The following is an 18,762-nucleotide window of genomic DNA, read 5'->3' on the forward strand; positions in this document are numbered from 1 at the left end:
AATCAGGCACTCTATAGTATCTGTCTGGTTTGGCTGGAGCAGGAGGCAGAGAATCTGGGTTCAAACTAGATTCTAAGTAAACATCATCCACAATGTCTAAAACTGGGGGGATGGCAAGTGGTCTGTGCTGGGGGAGGAAAAAACTCTCTGAGCCTTTTCTTTGAGTCAGAGTAGTCCTGACCTTCTCAGTGAAAATGTTCCCTCAGTGTGTAAAGTTTCCCCAAAGGAGTAGTCTTCAAGAGGAGAAGTTGAGGGAATAGAATCCTCAGCATCAGAATCTTCATAAGGAGAGAAGGAGTAATCTTGGTCCTCAGAGGAGCCTGAGGAAATAAGACACTTGATCAGAGGAGGCATAATCTTCCTCTTGTCTAGGCCTTTTGTCGGGTGGGAGTTGGGAACCCCTGATTAAAGAGATCAAATCTTCAGCCATTTTAAGCATCTGTTTCTTAGGCATGGGGCCTTGAACTGGAGACTGAAGTGCAGTCTTTTTAGGTTTAATAGGAGTCTTAAGCTTAGGATATGTTTTTATGGTAAGCGTCGTCGGTCTGAAGACGCCTTCAGAAACCGAAGGTGTTTCTGCAGCACCAACATCTCTTTCTGCAGTGTCGTCGTACAGGCTAAACAAAATGGCTGTGTCGGCCTAGCACTCTCCGCCAAAGGCTCCGAAGCGGTCTCGGGTTCCAAATCTGCGGTAGTCAGGGGCTGCGTCGGAGCATCACTGAAGACCGGTGAACCGGAGACCGGTCCAGCTGAGGCCTCGGAGTCTGGCTTGGGTCTAGGCTGCTTGTCCTTATCCTTGCGTTTTTTGTGCACGCCGGTAGTCAGTTGCTCCGACGGAATTGTGTAGTTAAATTTTCTACCGAAGTAGTGTCGTGCGAAATCAAAGCGTCTTTTTATAGTACGCTTATTAAACCTAGCACAAAAATGACAACCAGTGACGTCGTGGTCTGGGCCTAGGCAAGGTATGCAGTAAGAATGAAAATCCATATGAGGTATTTGCTTCCCACAAGAAATACAATTGTTAACTTTTTCTGACATCGGTCTGAGGCAAGAAAAGTTTTCCCAACGGGGTACTTAGCTTTATTGAAGACTTCGGATCTGAAATTCGACTTCGAAAATCTCAGGAGTCGGCCGACCGGCACTTGCGAACTGCTTCTGCTTCGGGCACCGCACGGCAAGAAAGACTGAAGAAAATGGCGTCGGATGCATTATATATACCCCTGGCGCATTGACGTCAGGGAAGAAGCGACAGCAACCGACGTCGGACCAAGACTTTGGAATTCTGGCCGACTGCGACGACAAGATAACCTAAGTGTGATGACTGCAGCAGGGTAGCACGATGAACATCCTGGGGTTTTTGCTGTGTCTGGGTTTGGCTTGAGAGGACCTGGAAGGAACTGGAAATGACCAATTCTTAGTAGGTCAGTGCCTACTAAATCTCAGAGGTTGCACTTGTAAGAAATCTTTAACAGTTTGCATAGATTTAGCTTTATCTTCTATCTTTTTAAGAACTTCTTCAGCCTTATTGCCAAAAAGGCGGTCCCGATTTAAAGAAGCATCCAACAATTTAGCTTTAACATGATCAGGCAAAGATTGCTCCTTAAGCCAAGCATGCCTTCTAAGCACAGACCCAGTAAAGTACAGTTGTGTACCTACCATAAATGTCGATTTTCGAGTGTATTCACTGTTGCAGTCATTACAATTGGGTTACCCTGCTGGCAGGCTACCCGCAGTCAGCCTGAGTTCCAAAGTCTAGGTTCGGCATCGGTTGCTGTTGCCTCCTCCCTGACGTCAGTTCGTCAGGGGTATAAAAGATGCAGCCAACGCCATTTTCTTCAGTTTTTCTTGCCTCAGATGTCAGGTGCCCCTAAAATGGTAGGCTAACTAATGCCAAAAAGCATGCATAACCAAAAAACAACTTTTCCTTCATCTACAAGCAAATACACCACATAGGTTGTATAGAATAGAGAAGTACAGATAAGTCCCAGCAAGGAAAAGGGGGATGGAGGGAGGTAACCTGGACTGCAACAGTGAATACACTCAAACATCTACATTTATGGTAGGTACACAACTGTACTATGTTTATCGCGTTTCACTGTTGCAGTCATTACAATTGGGTCGAATCCCAAAGCTATGGTTGGGAGGCTGGAACTAAATCGGTTTAGGAGAGGCTATCAGGCCCTGCAGAACTGCAGTGGCAAAGCCTGCCCTGGATCTAGAATAGAGAGGTAAGAGATAGTGCTTTGTGAAAGTATGCACTGAAATCCAAGTTGCAGCCTCTAAGATGTCTTTGGTTGTTACTCCTCTGAGGAAGGCTGCTGAAGTGGCTGCTGCTCTGGTAGAATGTGGCCTAATGCCCTTTCGCACTGATTTGCCATGCTGTGAATAGCAGAAACGAATGCAGTGGCCTATCCACTTTGAAATAGTCTGCTTTGAGATAGGCTTTCCTTGTGACCCTGTAGCATATGCTACTAGAAGTTGTTCAGTCTTTCTGAAAGCTTTGGTTCTGTCCAAGTAGAAGCGTAGCTGTCTGTGAATGTCCAAAGAATGCAGAAGTCTCTCACCCTTATTCTGTGGGTTCGGGTAAAAGGTAGGCAAGTTTATTGTTTGGTTAAGGGCCACAATGGTCACTACCTTAGGCATAAAGGTAGGGTTTGCCCTCAGAGAAACCCTGTCAGTATGGAAAATGATAAAAGGTTCCACAGCCATGAGTGCCTGTAACTCCGAGACTCGTCTAGCGGAGGTTATTGCTAGGAGCAGAGCTGTTTTCCAGGATAAGAATTTTATATCAGCTGCAAAGGTTGGCTCGAAGGGAGGCAGTGTAAGTTTTTCCAAGACATAGTTGAGGTCCCACGCAGGTATTGGTGCCCTCCTTGGGGGTCTTATGTTTTTGGCCCCTCTGAGGTAATGCCTTAGTAATGGATGCGAAAAAATAGGTGGTTCTGTATTGTAATGAGCTGAAATGGCAGAGGCATGAATTTTAATGGATGAAAAGGAAAGGCCTTTATCCAGCATCTCAGTTAAGTATTGTAAAATCTGAGGAATATTTGGAACATTCGTGTCAATACCTTGTGCCTGGTTCCAAGCACAGAATCTCTTCCATTTTTCTGCATAAGATTTTCTGGTGCTAGGCCTCCTGGCCTCCAAAATAACATCCATAACTGCTTTAGAATGAGGTGAGTCTTGAATGGCTACATTATCTGCCATGCTGCCAGGTTTAGGGTCCTGAGTTGGCTGTGCAGTATCTGACTGTCTTGTTGAGTCAATAAGTGAGGAATCTGAAGTAGTGTCCAAGCTGGGCATTGGGACAAGCTCTTTTGGATTGGGTACCAGTGCTGGCAGGGCCAGTCTGGGGCAATCAGAATAATTTTTGGCTTCTCTTGTCTGACCTTAAGGAGTACCTTGGGGAGGAGAGGCAGAGGAGGAAAGGCATATACTGTTAGGTTTTTCCAGCTGAAAGATAGAGCATCCACTTTCCATGCTTGCTTGTGATAAGTCCTTGTGCAGAATCTTTGTAGTTGGCAGTTGTGAGGAGAGGCAAATAGATCTATGTCCGGGCACCCCCAGTTCCTTGTTATCATGCTGAAGACTTGTGGATCCAATTTCCACTCATGGGGATCCATTAGGTTTCTGCTTGGTTCATCTGCCAGATTATTTATCCTTCCTGGCAGGAATTATGCCTGCAGATGTACTTGGTAAGTCAATGCTGTGTCCCACAAGTTCATGGCTAGTCTGTAGAGTGGATAGGAATGTGTGCCCCCTTGCTTGTCTATGTACCACATGACTGTGGTATTGTCCGTCTTTATCAGTAGTTGTCCTGGATGAAGTAGATCCTTGAAGACTGTCAGGGTATTCTGAACTGCTAGCATCTCTTTTTGATTGATATGTAGATGCATTTGACTTGCGGACCATGTGCCCTGAATACATCTTCCTGCCATATGTGCCCCCCAGGCATAATCTGATGCATCTGTTGTCAATGTCTGCCTGGCTGTGGGTTAGATGAATGGCTGTCCCATGTTGTGGTGACAGGCTTTTGCCCACCATCGAAACTCCTGTTGCAGGCAGGGAATGAGGGTAATTATAGTTTCCAGGCTATGGCAATGTTGAGTCCAAACACTTTTTAGATATTACTGAAGTTTCCTCATATGCAGTCTTGCATATGGAATTAGCAGAATGCAGGATGCCATGAAGCCCAAAGCCTGCAGAATTTTTCTTGCAGATAACGGGGTCTTTGTTGCCAACATTTTGAAATAAGTAGTCAGTTGTCTGTGTTTGTCTGGTGTGGGATAAGCCATCTGGGCAGTTGTATTTAAGCTTCCACCCAGGAATATTATCTCTTGAGAGGGTACTAGTTTTGATTTATTTTCGTTTACTGTGTACCCTAGGCCTGCTAGTAATGTTTTTACAAACGCCAAATGTTGTAGTAGAGTGTCCATGTTCTCTGCTTGAATAAGGCAGTCGTCCAAGTAAGGGTATATTTGAATTCCTCTTTGTCTGCAAAAAGCAATTACTGGTGCTAGGCACTTTGTGAAGACCCTGGACGCAGTAGATAAGCCAAAGGGCAGTACAGAGAATTGGTAACGCATTGAGCCAGCTATAAATCTGCGGTATCTTCTGCATGATTGTCTGATTGGGACATGCAGGTATGCCCCTTTTAGGTCTAAAGTCACAAGCCAAGCCTTCTTGCCCAGCATGGGCAGAAGCTGCCGCAAAGTTAACGTTTTGAATTTTGGAATGTCCAGAAATCTGTTCAGGATAGACAGGTCCAGTATTGGTCTCCAGGTTTTGTCCTTTCTGGGCACCAAGAATAGCCTTGAGTAAAATCCTTGTCCCTGCTCTTGCTGTGGTACTTGTTGAATGGCCCTCATGTCCATGAGGGATGAAACTTTTTTTTGTACCTCTGCCCACTGATTGCGTGGCAGGTCTGGCATACTGTTTGGCCTTGGCAGGGTGTGAAAATGGAACCTGTAGCCCTGGGATACGATATTTAAGACCCATTTGTCTTGAGTGATCATGTGCCAATTTTGAGCAAAAAGTGCTAGTTTTCCCCCCAAGGGAGCTGCCAGAAGGTAAGTGCTTGGTGCTGGCAGGGGAAAGTCATTGAGACAGTTTCCTGTATGGCTGTGATTTTTCTTCTCCGCTTTTGGAGGTTGAAGCTCCCCATTGTTTAGGCCTATATGAGCCTTAGGGCTGTGATCTGCCTCTGGGGCGCTTGTATCTACCTCTTTGTGGCCTGTCTGACACTGGAAAGGATCAATTCTTTGCAGGCCAGTTTCTGCTAAATCTGGGAGGCTGTACCTGTAAGAAATCCTTGACTGTTTGCATAGATTTAGCTTTGTCCACCATTTTCTTCAAAACCTCTTCTGCTTTAACACCAAACAAGGTACCATGTTGTAATGGAGCATCTAATAATTTTGCGTTAACATGATTGGGCAGATTCTGTTCTTTTAACCAAGCATGTCTCCTAATGACAGACCCTGTAACAGCGGCCCTACAAGAGGCCTCTAGAGAATCAAAACCACATTGCAAAGTATGCTTTCCTACTTGTTCAGCAGCATGCAATAAATCCTGCATTTCTGTTTTCTGCACATTCTGAATTTGTCAACATTTTTTGTTTAAGCAATGACATTAGATATTGCTGATATTTAAGCATATGAAATTGACAATTTAAAGCTCTTACAGCCAAGGTAGCAGAAGTATAAATCTTTTCCCCCCATCTGTCCAGAGCCCTTGAATCCCTATCAGAGGGTATAGGGTTTTTTTGCAATGGACGCCTTGACCCGTTAGGGACCCTGAGAGATAGTTTCTGGGTCTGCAGCAGGGTTTTTATAAAGAAATTTATGTGAATCAGGAACCCTGTAGTATCTGTCTGGCTTAACAGGAGCGGGAGGCAAAGAGTCTGGAGACAGTCCGGACTCTGAAAATACATAATCTACAATGTCTAAAACAGGAGGAATAGCAAGGGGCCTGTACTGAGGTAATAAAAGAAAGTCTATGAGCCTTTTCTTGGATTTTCAGTAATCTTGGCTCTCCCAAAAGAATAATCCTCAGGAGGAGAGGCTGAAGGAATAGATTCTTCAGCATCAGAATCCTCATAGGGAGGAAGAGAATATTCCTGGTCAGAAGAGGAATCAGAGGAAATGGAAACCTGATCTGAAGATGCATATTCTATCTGTTGCCTAGGCCTCTTATCGGGGGGGGGGGGGGGGGGAACCCCTGATCAAAGTAATTAGGTCTTCGGCCATTTTAAGCATCCATTTTTTTAGGCATGGAGGTCTGTCCAGGAGAACACTGTACTTGTTTCTTTGTCTTTAGAGCTGCTTTAGTCTTTGCCTTTGAAGCTGAAGTTGGTTTTACATACAACTGTGTAGGCCTGAAAACACCCTCAGAAGCCGATGCCTGCTCAGTGGCTCCGGACCCATCTGAGGGAATAGTATCCGAGTGTCCAATACTTTGAGTTTCCAGCGGCCTAGTCAGCTCCACGTGGGAGTCGGAAGCAGCCTGTGGCTCTGAGGTAGCGGGCGTCAGGGGCTGCGAAAGCGCCTCACTGAGAGCCGGCGAACCGGCGACAGGCCTAGCAGAAGCCTCGTCATCGGTTTTGGACCTCGGGTGCCTGTTCTTTTCTTTGCGCTTTTTATAAACTCCGGTAGTCGGTTGCTCCGACGGCATTATATAGTTAAATCTTCTGTCAAAATAATGAAATGCAAAATCGTACCAGCGCTTAATAGTGCGTTGGTTAAATCTAGCACAAAACCGACAACTAGCAACGTCGTGGTCAGGGCCTAGGCAAGGAATACAGTAAGAATGAAAATCCTTATGAGGTATTTGCTTCCCACAAGAAATACAATTATTAACTTTTTCTGACATCGGTCTGGAGCAAGAAAAAGTTTCAACGGGTACTTAGCTTTAATGAAGACTTCGGATCTGAAATTCGAATTTGAAAATCTCAGGAGTCGGCCGACCGGCACTTGCGAACTGCTTTTGCCTTCGGGCACTGCGTGGCAAGAAAGACTGAAGAAAATGGCGTCGGCTGCGTCTTTTATACCCCTGGCGCACTGACGTCAGGGAGGAGGCGACCGCAACCGACGCCGGACCTAGACTTTGGAACTCAGGCCGACTGCGGGTAGCCTGCCAGCAGGATAACCCAATTGTAATGACTGCAACAGTGAAACATGATGAACATCAGCAGCCCTGCAAGAGGCCTCTAAAGAATCAAAACCACATTGCAAAGTATGTTTTTCCACTTGTTCAGCAGAAAACATTAAATCCTGTAAATCTTTATTTTCCACACAGGAATCAACATCATTTTCTGTTTAAGCAGTCCAATAATATGCTGTTGATATTTTAACATATGAAACTGGCAGTTTAAAGCTCTGATTGCCAAGGTTGCAGAAGTACAGACCTTTTTACCCCATCTATCCAGTGCCCTGGAGTATCTATCAGAAGGGGTAGGATTTTTAGCAGTAGAAGCCTTAATGCCCTTGAGCCCCTGAGAAATGGTCTCTGGATCTGCAACCGGATTTTTGAAAAGGAACTTGTGGGACTCAGGAACCCTGAAGTATCGGTCAGGTTTACTAGGAGCTGGAATCAGGGGCCAAACTGGATTCTGAGATCACATCAACAATGTCTAGTACAGGAGGTATAGCCAAAGGACTATGCTGAGGAAGAAGAAGGAAATCCCTAAGCCTCTTTTTTGAATCAGAAAATTCCTGGCTTTCCCAGTGGAAATGCTCCCTTAAAGTTTGTAAAGTTTCCCCAAAAGAAAAATCCTCAGGAGGGGAAGCAAAGGGAATGGAATCCTCTGCACCAGAATCCTCACAATTAGGCATGGACAAATCCAGGTCATTAGAAGAGTCAGAAGAAACAGATTCCTGATCAGAAGATTCATAATCAAGTTCAGCCCTAGGCCTCTTAGAGGTGGGGGGTTGACTACCTCTGATATGAGTAATTAGATCTTCAGCCATTTTTATCATTTGTTTTTTAGGCATAGGGGCCTGAGCATGTGGCCTGGGCATCGTTTTTTTTAGACATGGATCGAGATTTAGGCCTTAGTAATGAAGCCGGTGTCGATTTAATATGCAAGTCTGTAGGCCTGAATACATCCTTAGAAGCCGGTGCCTGCACAGTGGCTCCGGATCCATCCAAGGTAGAGACATCCGCAGGTTCCATAGTTGAAGTATCTCGCGGCATACCGTACTCCGAATGGGTCTCAGTAGAGGCCTGCGAATCAGAAGTAGCAGGTATCAGGGGCTGCGAAAGCATCTCACTGAGTGGCGAACTGGCGACTGGCTTAGGAGAAGCGTTGGTGGTGGTTTTGGACCTCTGCGGCCTGTCTCTGTCTTTATCTTTGCGTTTTTTCAGAATTCTGGTAGTCGGATGGCTAAACGACGACATTTCCAGATAATTAAACCGAGAAATGAAATATTTAGAGGCAAAAATGTACCGAAGACGGATAGTGCGCTGATTAAATAAAGCACAAAACTGACAGCAAGGTACATCGTGGTCAGGGCCTAGGCAAGGAATACAGTACGAATAAAAATCTTTATGCGGTATTTGCTTTCCACAAGTAATGCAATTACTAACTTTTACTGACATCGGTAAGGAGCAAGAAAAAGTTTCCCCAACGGGGTACTTAGCTTTAAGTTGAAGACTACGGTTCTGAAACTAAAAAACAAAAGTTTCAGGAGTCGGCTGACCGGCACTTGCGAACTGCTTCTGCTTGGGGCACCGCACGGCAAGAAAGACTGATGTAATGGCGTTGGCTGCATGTTTTATATCCCTGACGACCTGACGTCATGGAAGAAGTGACAGCAACCGACACAGGACCCAAGACTTTGTTAATCAGGCCGACTGAGGTCAACCTGCCAGCAGATTACCCAAATGTAATGACTGCAATAGTGAAACACGAAGAACATCTGTACTATGTCCTTCGTGTTTCACTGTTGCAGTCATCACATTTGGGTAGATTCCCAAAGCTAAGGATGGGAGGAGGCATTTAGATAGCATTAGGACCAGCTATAAGGCCCTGCAAAACTGCAGTGGCAAAGCCAGCTCTGGGTTTAGAGAAAATTGGTAAATGGTAATGCTTGGTGAAAGTATGTACAGAACTCCAGGTAGCAGCTTCTAGGATGTCCCTGGTAGGTACACCTCTGAGAAAGGCTGTAGAGGTAGATGCAGCCCTGGTTGAATGGTTATAGCAGACATGAATGCAATGGCCTATCCATTTAGAAATGGTTTGCTGTGAAATAGCCTTCCCCTCTACCCCTGCAGCAAATGCCACCAACAGTTGTTCAGATTTCCTTTGAGGTTTAGTCCTGTCCAAGTAAAATCATCTGTGCACATCTAAGGAGTGCAGTATCCTTTCCTCTTTGCTCTATGGATTAGAAAAGAAGTTTGGCAAATGAATGGACTGATTAAGAGCCACACTGGATACCACCTTGGGCATGAAGGAGGGATTGGTCCTGAGGGGCACCCTGTCCACATGAAACATGATAAAATGTTCCACTGCCATAAGGGCCTGTAGTTCAGATACCCTTCTTGCTGAAGTAGTTGCTAAAAAGAAGGTTGTTTTCCAAGAAAGACATTTTAACTCTGCACTTGCAGCTGGCTCAAAAGGAGGAAGAGTGAGTTTTTCCAATACAAAGTTAAGGTCCCAGGCTGGAGTTGGGGCTCTCCTGTGTGGTCTTAAGTTTTTGAACCCTCTGAGTAACTGCTTGAGCATTGGATGAGAGAAGAGGGGTGGTTCTGCGTTGTAATGAGCTGAAATGACTGAGGCGTAAATTTTGATGTAGGAAAAAGAAAGGCCCTTGTGAAGCATCTCAGTTAAGTATTGAAGAATCTGAGGTAAATTGGGCGCTGCTGTGCCCATCCCTTGAGTTTGGTTCCAGGCACAGAATCTTTTCCATTTTTCAGCATAAGATTTTCTAGTACTAGGCCTCCTTGCCTCCAAAATGACATCCAACATTTGTTTGCCGATGGATGGTAATGGAGACATTAGGAAATTAGCCAGGCTGCCAGGTTCAGGGTTTGAGGCGGAGGGTGCAGAATCTGGCTCTCCCGCTGTGACAGCAGGGTAGGGGTCTGAGGCAGGTGCCATGGAGCCAGCAGTGACAAACTGCGCAAGAAGGGGTACCAGTGTTGGTGTGGCCAGTCTGGTGCAATCAGTATCATCCTTGGTTTGTCCTGTTTGATCTTTAGTAGTACTTTGGAGAGGAGAGGCAGAGGAGGAAAGGCATAAACTGATAGATTTTTCCAGCTGAAGGACAGAGCATCCACTTTCCAAGCTTGTTTGTGGGGAGTCCTTGTGCAGAATTTGTCCAATTGGTAGTTCTGGGGGGAGGCAAACAGGTCTATATCTGGGCTCCCCCATTTGTTTAGCAACATGTTGAAAATCTTTGGTTCTAGTTTCCACTCGAGTGGGTCCATGAGATTTCTGCCGAGTTCGTCTGCCAGTGTATTTAGTTTTCCTGGCAGGAACTGAACCTGTAGATGCACTTGGTAGCTCAAGGCTGTGTTCCACAGAGCCATGGCTAGTCTGCAGAGGGGGTAAGAATGGGTACCCCCCCTGCTTGTTTATGTACCACATAACAGTGGTGTTGTCCGTACTTACCATTAGTTGTCCTGGAAGAATGTGGTCCTTGAAGGCTGTCAGAGCATTCTGTACAGCTAACATTTCTTTTAGATTGATATGCAGGTGCATTTCACTTGGTTTCCATTTGCCCTGAATGCACTTCCCTGCCAGGTGAGCCTCCCATGCATAGTCGGATGCGTCTGTTAGGGTGTGGGCGGCAGCGGGTAGAGTGAATGCTAATCCCTTGTTTTGGTGGCAGGCCTCTACCCACCAAAGGAACTAACTGTAGGCAAGGTATGATAGGGATCATTGCTTCTAGATCCTGAGAATGTTGACACCATATGCTTTTTAGATACCACTGTAGTTTCCTCATATGCAGTCTTGCATATGGAATTAGTAGAATGCAGGGGGCCATGAACCACAAGGCTTGCAGTATTTGCCTTGCAGATAGCAGGGTTTTTGTGGCCATTCGTTTAAAGTAAGTTGTCAAATGAATTTGTTTCTCTGGCATGAGGAAAGCCATCTGGGAAGTTGTGTTCAAGCTTGCTCCCAGGAATATAATTTGTTGACAGGGTAACAGATGTGATTTCTTTTCGTTTATGGTGTACCCCAGAGAAGTTAGCACCTTTTGTACAAATGCCAGATGATTCAAAAGTATGTCTTGGCATTCTGCCTGAATTAGACAATTGTCCAGGTATGGGTATATTTGAATATTTCTTTGCCTGCAAAATGCAATGACTGGAGCTAGGCACTTTGTGAATACCTGGACGGCAGTAGATAAGCCAAAGAGCAGTGCAGAGAACTGATAGTGCATGTAGCCTGCTTTGAAGCGTAGGTATCTTCTGCAAGATTCCCTGACTGGGATGTGCAGGTAGGCTTCTTTTAAATCCAGTGTTGCCAGTCAGGCATCTTTGCCTAGCATAGGAAGTAACTGGTGAAGTGTTAGCATCTTGAATTTTGGAATCACCAAAAAGGTGTTTAATATAGAAAGGTCCAGGATAGGACACCAAGAGTTGTCTTTTCTGGGTACCAGGAAAAGTCTTGAGTAGAAACCTTGTCCCTTTTCCTCTTCTGGTACAGTCTGAATAGACTTTAAGCTTAAGAGAGAGAGAGAAAACTTGCTTTTGAGCCTCTGCCCACTGATTTGGGGGTAGATCTGGCCAACTGTTTGGGGTTGGTAGTGTGTGGAAGTGAAATCTGTATCCTTGGGAAACTACATTTAAAACCCATTTGTCCTGGGCAATGAGTTCCCAGTTTTTTGCCTGCAGAGCAATCTTTCCCCCTAAAGGAGCAGTCAGTTGAGAAGTGCTTGGAAGTTTTGATTTGGAAGTGGGAGCCCCCCCACTGTTTAGTCTGGTGCGTACCCTGGGACTGAAGCCTGGGTGCTCTGCTGGTTCTGGGTTTGGACTGAGAAGGCCTGGAAGAGGCAGGAAAAGACCAATTCTTAGAGGGCCAATGCCTATTAAATCTTGGAGGTTGTACTTGTAGGAAATCTTTAACAGTTTGCATAGATTTTGCTTTTTCCTCCATCTTTTTAAGGCGGTCCTGATTTAAGGGAGCATCCAGCAATTTAGCTTTAACATGATCTGGCAAAGATTGCTCCTTAAGCCAAGCATGCCTTCTAAGTAGAAACCCAGTGACAGCAGCCCTGCAAGATGCCTCTAGTGAATCAAAACCACATTGCAAAGTATGCTTTCTAACCTGTTCAGCAGAATGCATTAAACCCTGTAAATTCTTATTTTCAGCACGGTCAGGAATCAACATCATTTTCTGTTTAAGCAATCCAATGATATGCTGCTGATACTTTAACATAGGAAACTGACAGTTTAAGGCCCTAATGGCCAAAGTTGCAGAAGTGTAGACTTTCTTACCCCATCTATCCAGTGCCCTGGAGTCTCTATCAGAGGAAGTAGGATTTTTGGCAGTAGTAGCCTTGATGCCCTTGGGTCCCTGTGAAATGGTCTCAGGATCCTCAGTAGGATTTTTAAAGAGGAACTTGTGAGAGTCAGGAAACCTGTAATATCTATTAGGTTTTCTGGGAACAAGAGGTGAAGAGTCAGGGGCCAAGCTAGATTCAGAAAAGGCATCATCAACAATGTCTAGTACAGGTGGGATAGCTAAAGGCCTGTGTTGGAGCAGGAGTAAGAAATCCCTAAGCCTCTTTTTAGAATCAGAGTAATCCTGGTTTTCCCAGCGAAAGTGCTCCCTAAGAGTATGCAGGGTTTCACCAAAAGAGAAATCCTCTGGGGGGGGGGGGGGGGTACAGGGAATAGAGTCCTCTGCATCAGAATCCTCATAGGTAGATAAGGGCAAATCCTGGTCCTCAGAGGAAACAGACATTTCAGAATCCTGGTCAGAAGTATCATAAGCAAAGTCAGTCCTAGGTCTCTTAGAGGGGGAAGGCTGGCTTCCCCTGATTGAAGTAATAAGGTCTTCAGCCATACTTATCACCTTTTTTTAGGCATAGAGGCCTGACCATGCGGTCTGGGCGTCGGTTTTCTAGGCATAGTTCGAGTTTTAGGCCTTGAAGAAGAAGATGGTGTCGGTTTAATATGCAAGTCAGTAGGCCTAAATACACCCTCAGAAGCCGGTGCCTACACAGCGGCTCCTGACCCATCCAGGGTAGAGACATCCGCAGGTTCCACAGCATCTCGTGGCATACTGGACTCCGAATGGGTCTCAGTAGAGGCCTGCAAATCTGAAGTAGCAGGTATCAGGGGCTGTGAAAGTGCCTGAGTACCGGCGAACTGGCGACTAGCTTAGGAGAAACGTCATCGGCAGCTTTGGACCTAGGCGGCCTGTCTCTGTCTTTATCTTTGCATTTTTTCAGAATGTCGGAGGTCGGATGGCTTACCGAAGAAATATCTGGATAATTGAACTGAGTACCAAAATATTTAGAAGCATAAATATACAGATGGTGAATAGTTTGTTGTTTAAATAAGGCACAAAACCGACAGCGTGGTACGGCGTGGTCAGGGCCAAGGCAAGGAATACAGTCCGAATGAAAATCTTTGTGAGGTATATGCTTTCCACAAGAAATACAATTGACTTTTACTGACATCTGTTTAGAGCAAGAAAAAGTTTCCCCAATGGGGTACTTAGCTTTAGTTGTAGACTTCGGTTCTGAAACGCGAAAACGAAAATTTCAGGAGTCTGCCGACCAGCACTTGCAAACTGCTTCTGCTTCAGGCACCGCAAGGCAATAAAGACTGATGTAAAGGGAACGGCTGCATGCTTTATACCCTTGACTACCTGACGTCACGGAAGATAAGACAGCAACCGAAGGAGGACCCAAGACTTTGATAATCAGGGGGACTGAGGGCTACTGCAAGCAGATAACCCAAATGTGATGACTGCAACAGTGAAACACGAAGAACATCCACAAAACAAACAGTACCAGAATTATCCGTTCTAAAGACTTAAACCTCGCCTGTGATATAAATAGGACCTGCTGGAGAGATAGGTATGTACCCCAGAGACTACCCCGTCTATGGGACAGGCTCCCCATTCATATGAAGCAGAGTTCCTCCTTAATGCAATTCAAGTGCAACTTGGACAATTGGATGGGAAACCAGAAATTCATCCCTGGTTTGGCACCTATGTCTCTGATGAAAACAGGTAACCTGTAAATGGTTTATCTCCCAGGCACATGCTTACACTTTTCAATGGTATCAGAACTCGTCAGAGATTTGGGATGCATGGCTAGACTTAAAAAGACCCTTGTGGTCATTAGCCTAGTAAACACTTATGAGCCTATATGAACCTATTATTTATTAAAACATGATTTCACCACTGATGGAGACTTTCAGTTTATATCCTATGCAAGTAAATGAAACAAAACTTAAAAGAAACATGATGCATGTAGAAGGGTCTAGAGTGGTTGTCTAAGCCTCCCTCCTTCCGAATGACACTTGCCTGAATAACAACATTCAAGAATATTACTCAAAAATAATTTTTTTTCAAAGCAGAACACAACATCACTGACATTTTGACCTTTAAAAGATGTTTATCCCTAGTTTTCTTTTTTGAATAAACTGAAGACACGCACAAAGATATTCTTTCATTCTACTACAGCATGAAATGTTATGATCACTTCCTGAGCAGAACAATGAACAAGTCTAATATTTGAATTCTAGACACAACAGATGGTTGGCAAAGCTCATCAGTTTCCTGATTAACCTTCACAAATCAAGATAAAAAGTGCTAACAAGCAGCCATTCTCCATAAAGGTGAAGCCACAGCTAAAATGGCATCAAGGCTGGCTCTATGGTGCAGAGGGATGGAGCCCTGACTGCAACTCACATGACTGGGGTTTGATCAGAAGTGGAGAAGCCAGGCAGGGAGGGGAAAGAATGAAGCAGTATGGTCTACTTGCCTCTCCTGAGGGGTAGGGAGGGTACGTGTATTCTAGGGCAAATTAGGAGAAACCACTTTTGTGCTTTAGTGATGGGGTGAGGCCACATGAAAGGAAATACCTCTTGCAGAAGTGAAGGAACATCCTTCACACAGCCCCACTGCACATCCCCCATCCCCCCCATATGAAAAGTGTGGGGGGGAGAAGTCAGGGTACAGAAAGCATAAAAATCAGGAACCACCCCAAAGGTTGTCTAAATGAAAGCCACTTACAGTTGACCCTCACTCGAGGATGAGAAACAAATGAATGGAAGGGGGGCAGATGATCCACAGCGTAAAGTGAGCAAAACACATTAAAATGACATTAATATGCTCGTCTGCCTTTTTTCCTCAAACCAGAGAGATAAAAATGCACTGGAGAAGATATTGAAAATCAGAAGGTAGCATGCCTTACCAAAGTTCGCAGCCAGCACTCCTCACAATGCACGTGCCAGCACTGAATTGAAGTCAGTGGCATGGTATAAGAGTCCTACAAGTCAGGGACAAACAAGAAAGTTCATTACAGTGATCTGCAACACAACTCTCTCCAACCGTTATCTAGTAAAAAAATTAATCCAATGAAACAATACACATTTCATTGGCTATTCTTGGACAAATAGCCATGCAACCCATTTAGCAAAAAATTACCATTTTTCAACTTACACTATAATTTTTATAAACATGAAACAGAAAATGGTTTTAAATACAATTCTTCAAAGATTTCCATTAATGCACGTTAAATACAGTCTTAAAAAACATAACTTCCAAACATTTAGGACACTAAAGGCTTCCAAACCCGAAAATTTCAATGCGACAAGATAGTAAAACTGCAATATGTTGCGCAAGTCTCCATGAACATTCTATGACTCCAACCATCTTAAGTAGGGCAGTGTCAGTCCACCTCTACATTCAGCAGGTAGCTGCAAAAGCCTAATGATACAATCCACAGAGCCAAAAGGCAACACTGCTTTAACTTGCATCACGTCTGTTACTACCTTCCATTCCTGATCCACTTCCAATCATCACACCAACAATGCTGGTTCCCTCTCAGTCAAGCAGCTGCCATCACAGCTGAACATGCTGTTACTAACTCAAGGAGCAGCAAAAGTTGTGCTAACAGTGGGAAGCCTTGCTACCATAACATGAATGGAGCCAGTGTTTGTTTCTGCCACTGCCTGCAGCACAACTCTGCAAAAGCAATACAGTACACTCTCAACAAACACTGATCAAGTCTAGTCATAAACAGTGGTGAAAACAATCTGGCAGACAGAAGCTCTAAATGATACTTTCTTCAAATCTTGGTCACCACTAACATCTACAGCAGAAGGACAAACAGAAGAGAAAGACAGGATAAAGGACAACCTCAGGGCACCAAGACAGCAGCTTAGAATCAGTTAGTTAACACTTCTGTGGCCAAAGCAGCCCCACAGTCGTCTCTCTTGTGACAAAGGGCAGCAAATTCATCTTTGAAGAAGAAAGTTCAGAGGACCACAAATTTTATTTTCCAACCCGGATTTACGTACAGCACTGATGCTGCAATACAGCACAAATGAAGCAATAGACTCCTGAAGTGCTATCATCTGATAAGATGGCATCTACCTAGTCTTGTCATAGATTACACTACAGTTGCCAAGAAACAGAAGATTTTCACCATTGTTTTGGTCAACTTTAAACTAGGTTCCTATAAATACCACCTTAAACCTCTCTTAAAAAAGGTGTCTTAAGCTCAGAGGGACCTAAATGTAACTACTGTTAATAATGTTGGACCACGCTATGTAACAGAGTGCACCTTGACACTAAACAGTCTATGACGGAAACAATGCGATTTAGGATTAGTTGATTTGTAAGGATATTTTACAGCTATGCAGTTAAGGCTAACAGACATAACATAAACAGACGAGTATAAATCAAAGTGGAAAGGGATGATGATGAAGCAGGGGGAGAGGGTGTCAAGAAATAAAGACGGAGTAGGATTTTGGATGCAGATCCTTAAGGAGAACGTAACCTTGGGCATTTTTTATGAATATAAGAACTAAGTCAACAGGAGAAAGGAGATTTTGCCAACAGGGATACTTGCAAGTACGGGTATAGAAAACAGGCAAGAGGAAGCTGGAATTTACTGGAGAAAAATGAAAAAGGAAACAAGATATTGGGAGCAAATATCTACAGAGGGAAAGGTAATAAGAGTGGGATAAGGTCAAGCTGAAGTTTGGACTACAGATTAGAGACTGCCTTCCCTACCAGAGATTGATATGAATGTACAGGCAAAAAGAAAAGGACAGGGCAGTCCTAAGTGGAAGATCACTGCTGATAAAGTTTTTAGTCAAGTCCAGAACAGAAGCTGTTGTAAAAACAAGAATAATTAGTAGGGCACATAAAATACTGTATAAGGACTATAAGAATCAGAAAAGGTTATAAAAAATTGAGAAGGGAGACTGGAAAAGCAGTTTACAAAGGAATAATGGAAGGACATATGTACAACTCCAAGGTATGTAGCAAAGTCCAAAAGGTTTAGGCTTTTTCCTTGTAAGTGTTTGCTTGGATATTTTCATACCCCAACAGACTTCAAAGAATTTCGGCAAATCTGGAGGTGTAATAGGAAACAAAGAGGTAACTGGGAACGTGTTTTTTGGGAGTGTAACGAACTGACAGGTTTTAAAATTTCCATACAGAGTACTCTGTCAGAAATACTGGGCAAGCAAATGCCTCTGACTAAAGAAATTATTCTTTTGAGCTGGGACACAGGATCTGAATGACCCAGACACAGTAAGACCTTATTAGGTTTAATGCCAATGGCTGCAAAAAAAAAAAAAAAAAAAAAAGCAATTACTAGAAAATGGTAACCAAAATTTAAACCAACTGTAACTGAATTATATGACATTGTTAAAGAGATAAAAGCACTGGATGTTGGAGCATGACTATCATTATCATCTTTTCTACCATTATTTTTCTGGACTGATGAAGTCTTGATTTTATAAGGCGAAAGTGCTTATTAAATAGTATTATTTCACTGGCCTTCAAGTCAAGTCTTTGTAACTCATGAAACGAATAGCAGTTCTACCACGTGATGAAAAGATGTGACCATAGGTTCATAGGTAGGTACTAGGCTATCTGCCTGAATGCATTTATAAGCCTAGCCAGAATGTGTTAGCTTTCGCAGCCCCCTTAGATTTAGTAGTTCCCTGTGCCTCTGTCCAGCTGAGCCACTGAAGTGATCCCCGGGGTAAACTTTCTGTTTCCCATCCACTCGTCAAGGTTTCTCTTGAAGAGTGTTAGAGAGGAGCTCTGCCTAATGTAGATTGGAATCTTGTTCCAAAGCATGGGAAGTCTCTGGGACAGGAATTTATCCCTCCAGCACGTCCTGTTTATTGTTGTGGTGAGGTTTAGATCCCTAGAGCGTGTGGCTCGAGGGGATATGTTTTTTTTTTAGGTGGAGCATGTCCATCAATTCTGGGTAATGGTAAATGGCCATGTGTCGTACACGAAAAATTATAACTGTAGCTCCTGGGTCACAATTGGAAAAGGAACTTAAATGACTTGATTTTTCCAAGTAGATTTCAATAAATAATGCAATGAGCCACAACAGATATATCCTAAAGCAGCATAATAAGTATAAAAAGTATAAAACTGTAAAAGGTTATTAAAAGAAGTTATGTAGGAATAAAGCTCAAATACCACCTGCCACTTCAAACACAAATTTGAAATCTATAAACTTTTCCATGGATGAAAATATATGTAAGCTAAATGTTAACTACATTTAAGAAGCTTTCAAGTACTGTACCAGCAAGTGCAACCACGCT

At 43.9% G+C, this 18,762-nt stretch overlaps 1 protein-coding gene across 13 annotated transcripts in view; it reads right to left on the reverse strand.

Moving 5' to 3' along the window:
- RNF220 (ring finger protein 220) overlaps window positions 1-18,762 on the reverse strand; it is a 1,177,048-nt gene that overhangs the window by 72,012 nt on the left and 1,086,274 nt on the right. For 12 of the 13 annotated variants that reach the window (XM_044085346.1, XM_044085344.1, XM_044085348.1 and 9 more), the window contains one exon: window positions 15,378-15,452. The exons of the other annotated variant lie outside the window; for it this stretch is intronic. In XM_044085346.1, coding sequence (XP_043941281.1) covers window positions 15,378-15,452 — 75 coding nt within the window. The remainder of the gene's footprint in view (window positions 1-15,377; window positions 15,453-18,762) is intronic. 13 annotated transcript variants of the gene reach the window in all.

Source organism: Protopterus annectens, chromosome 10.part0 (assembly GCF_019279795.1).
Source record: "Protopterus annectens isolate FY-2018-M chromosome 10.part0, PAN1.0, whole genome shotgun sequence".
NCBI lineage: Eukaryota > Metazoa > Chordata > Ceratodontiformes > Protopteridae > Protopterus > Protopterus annectens.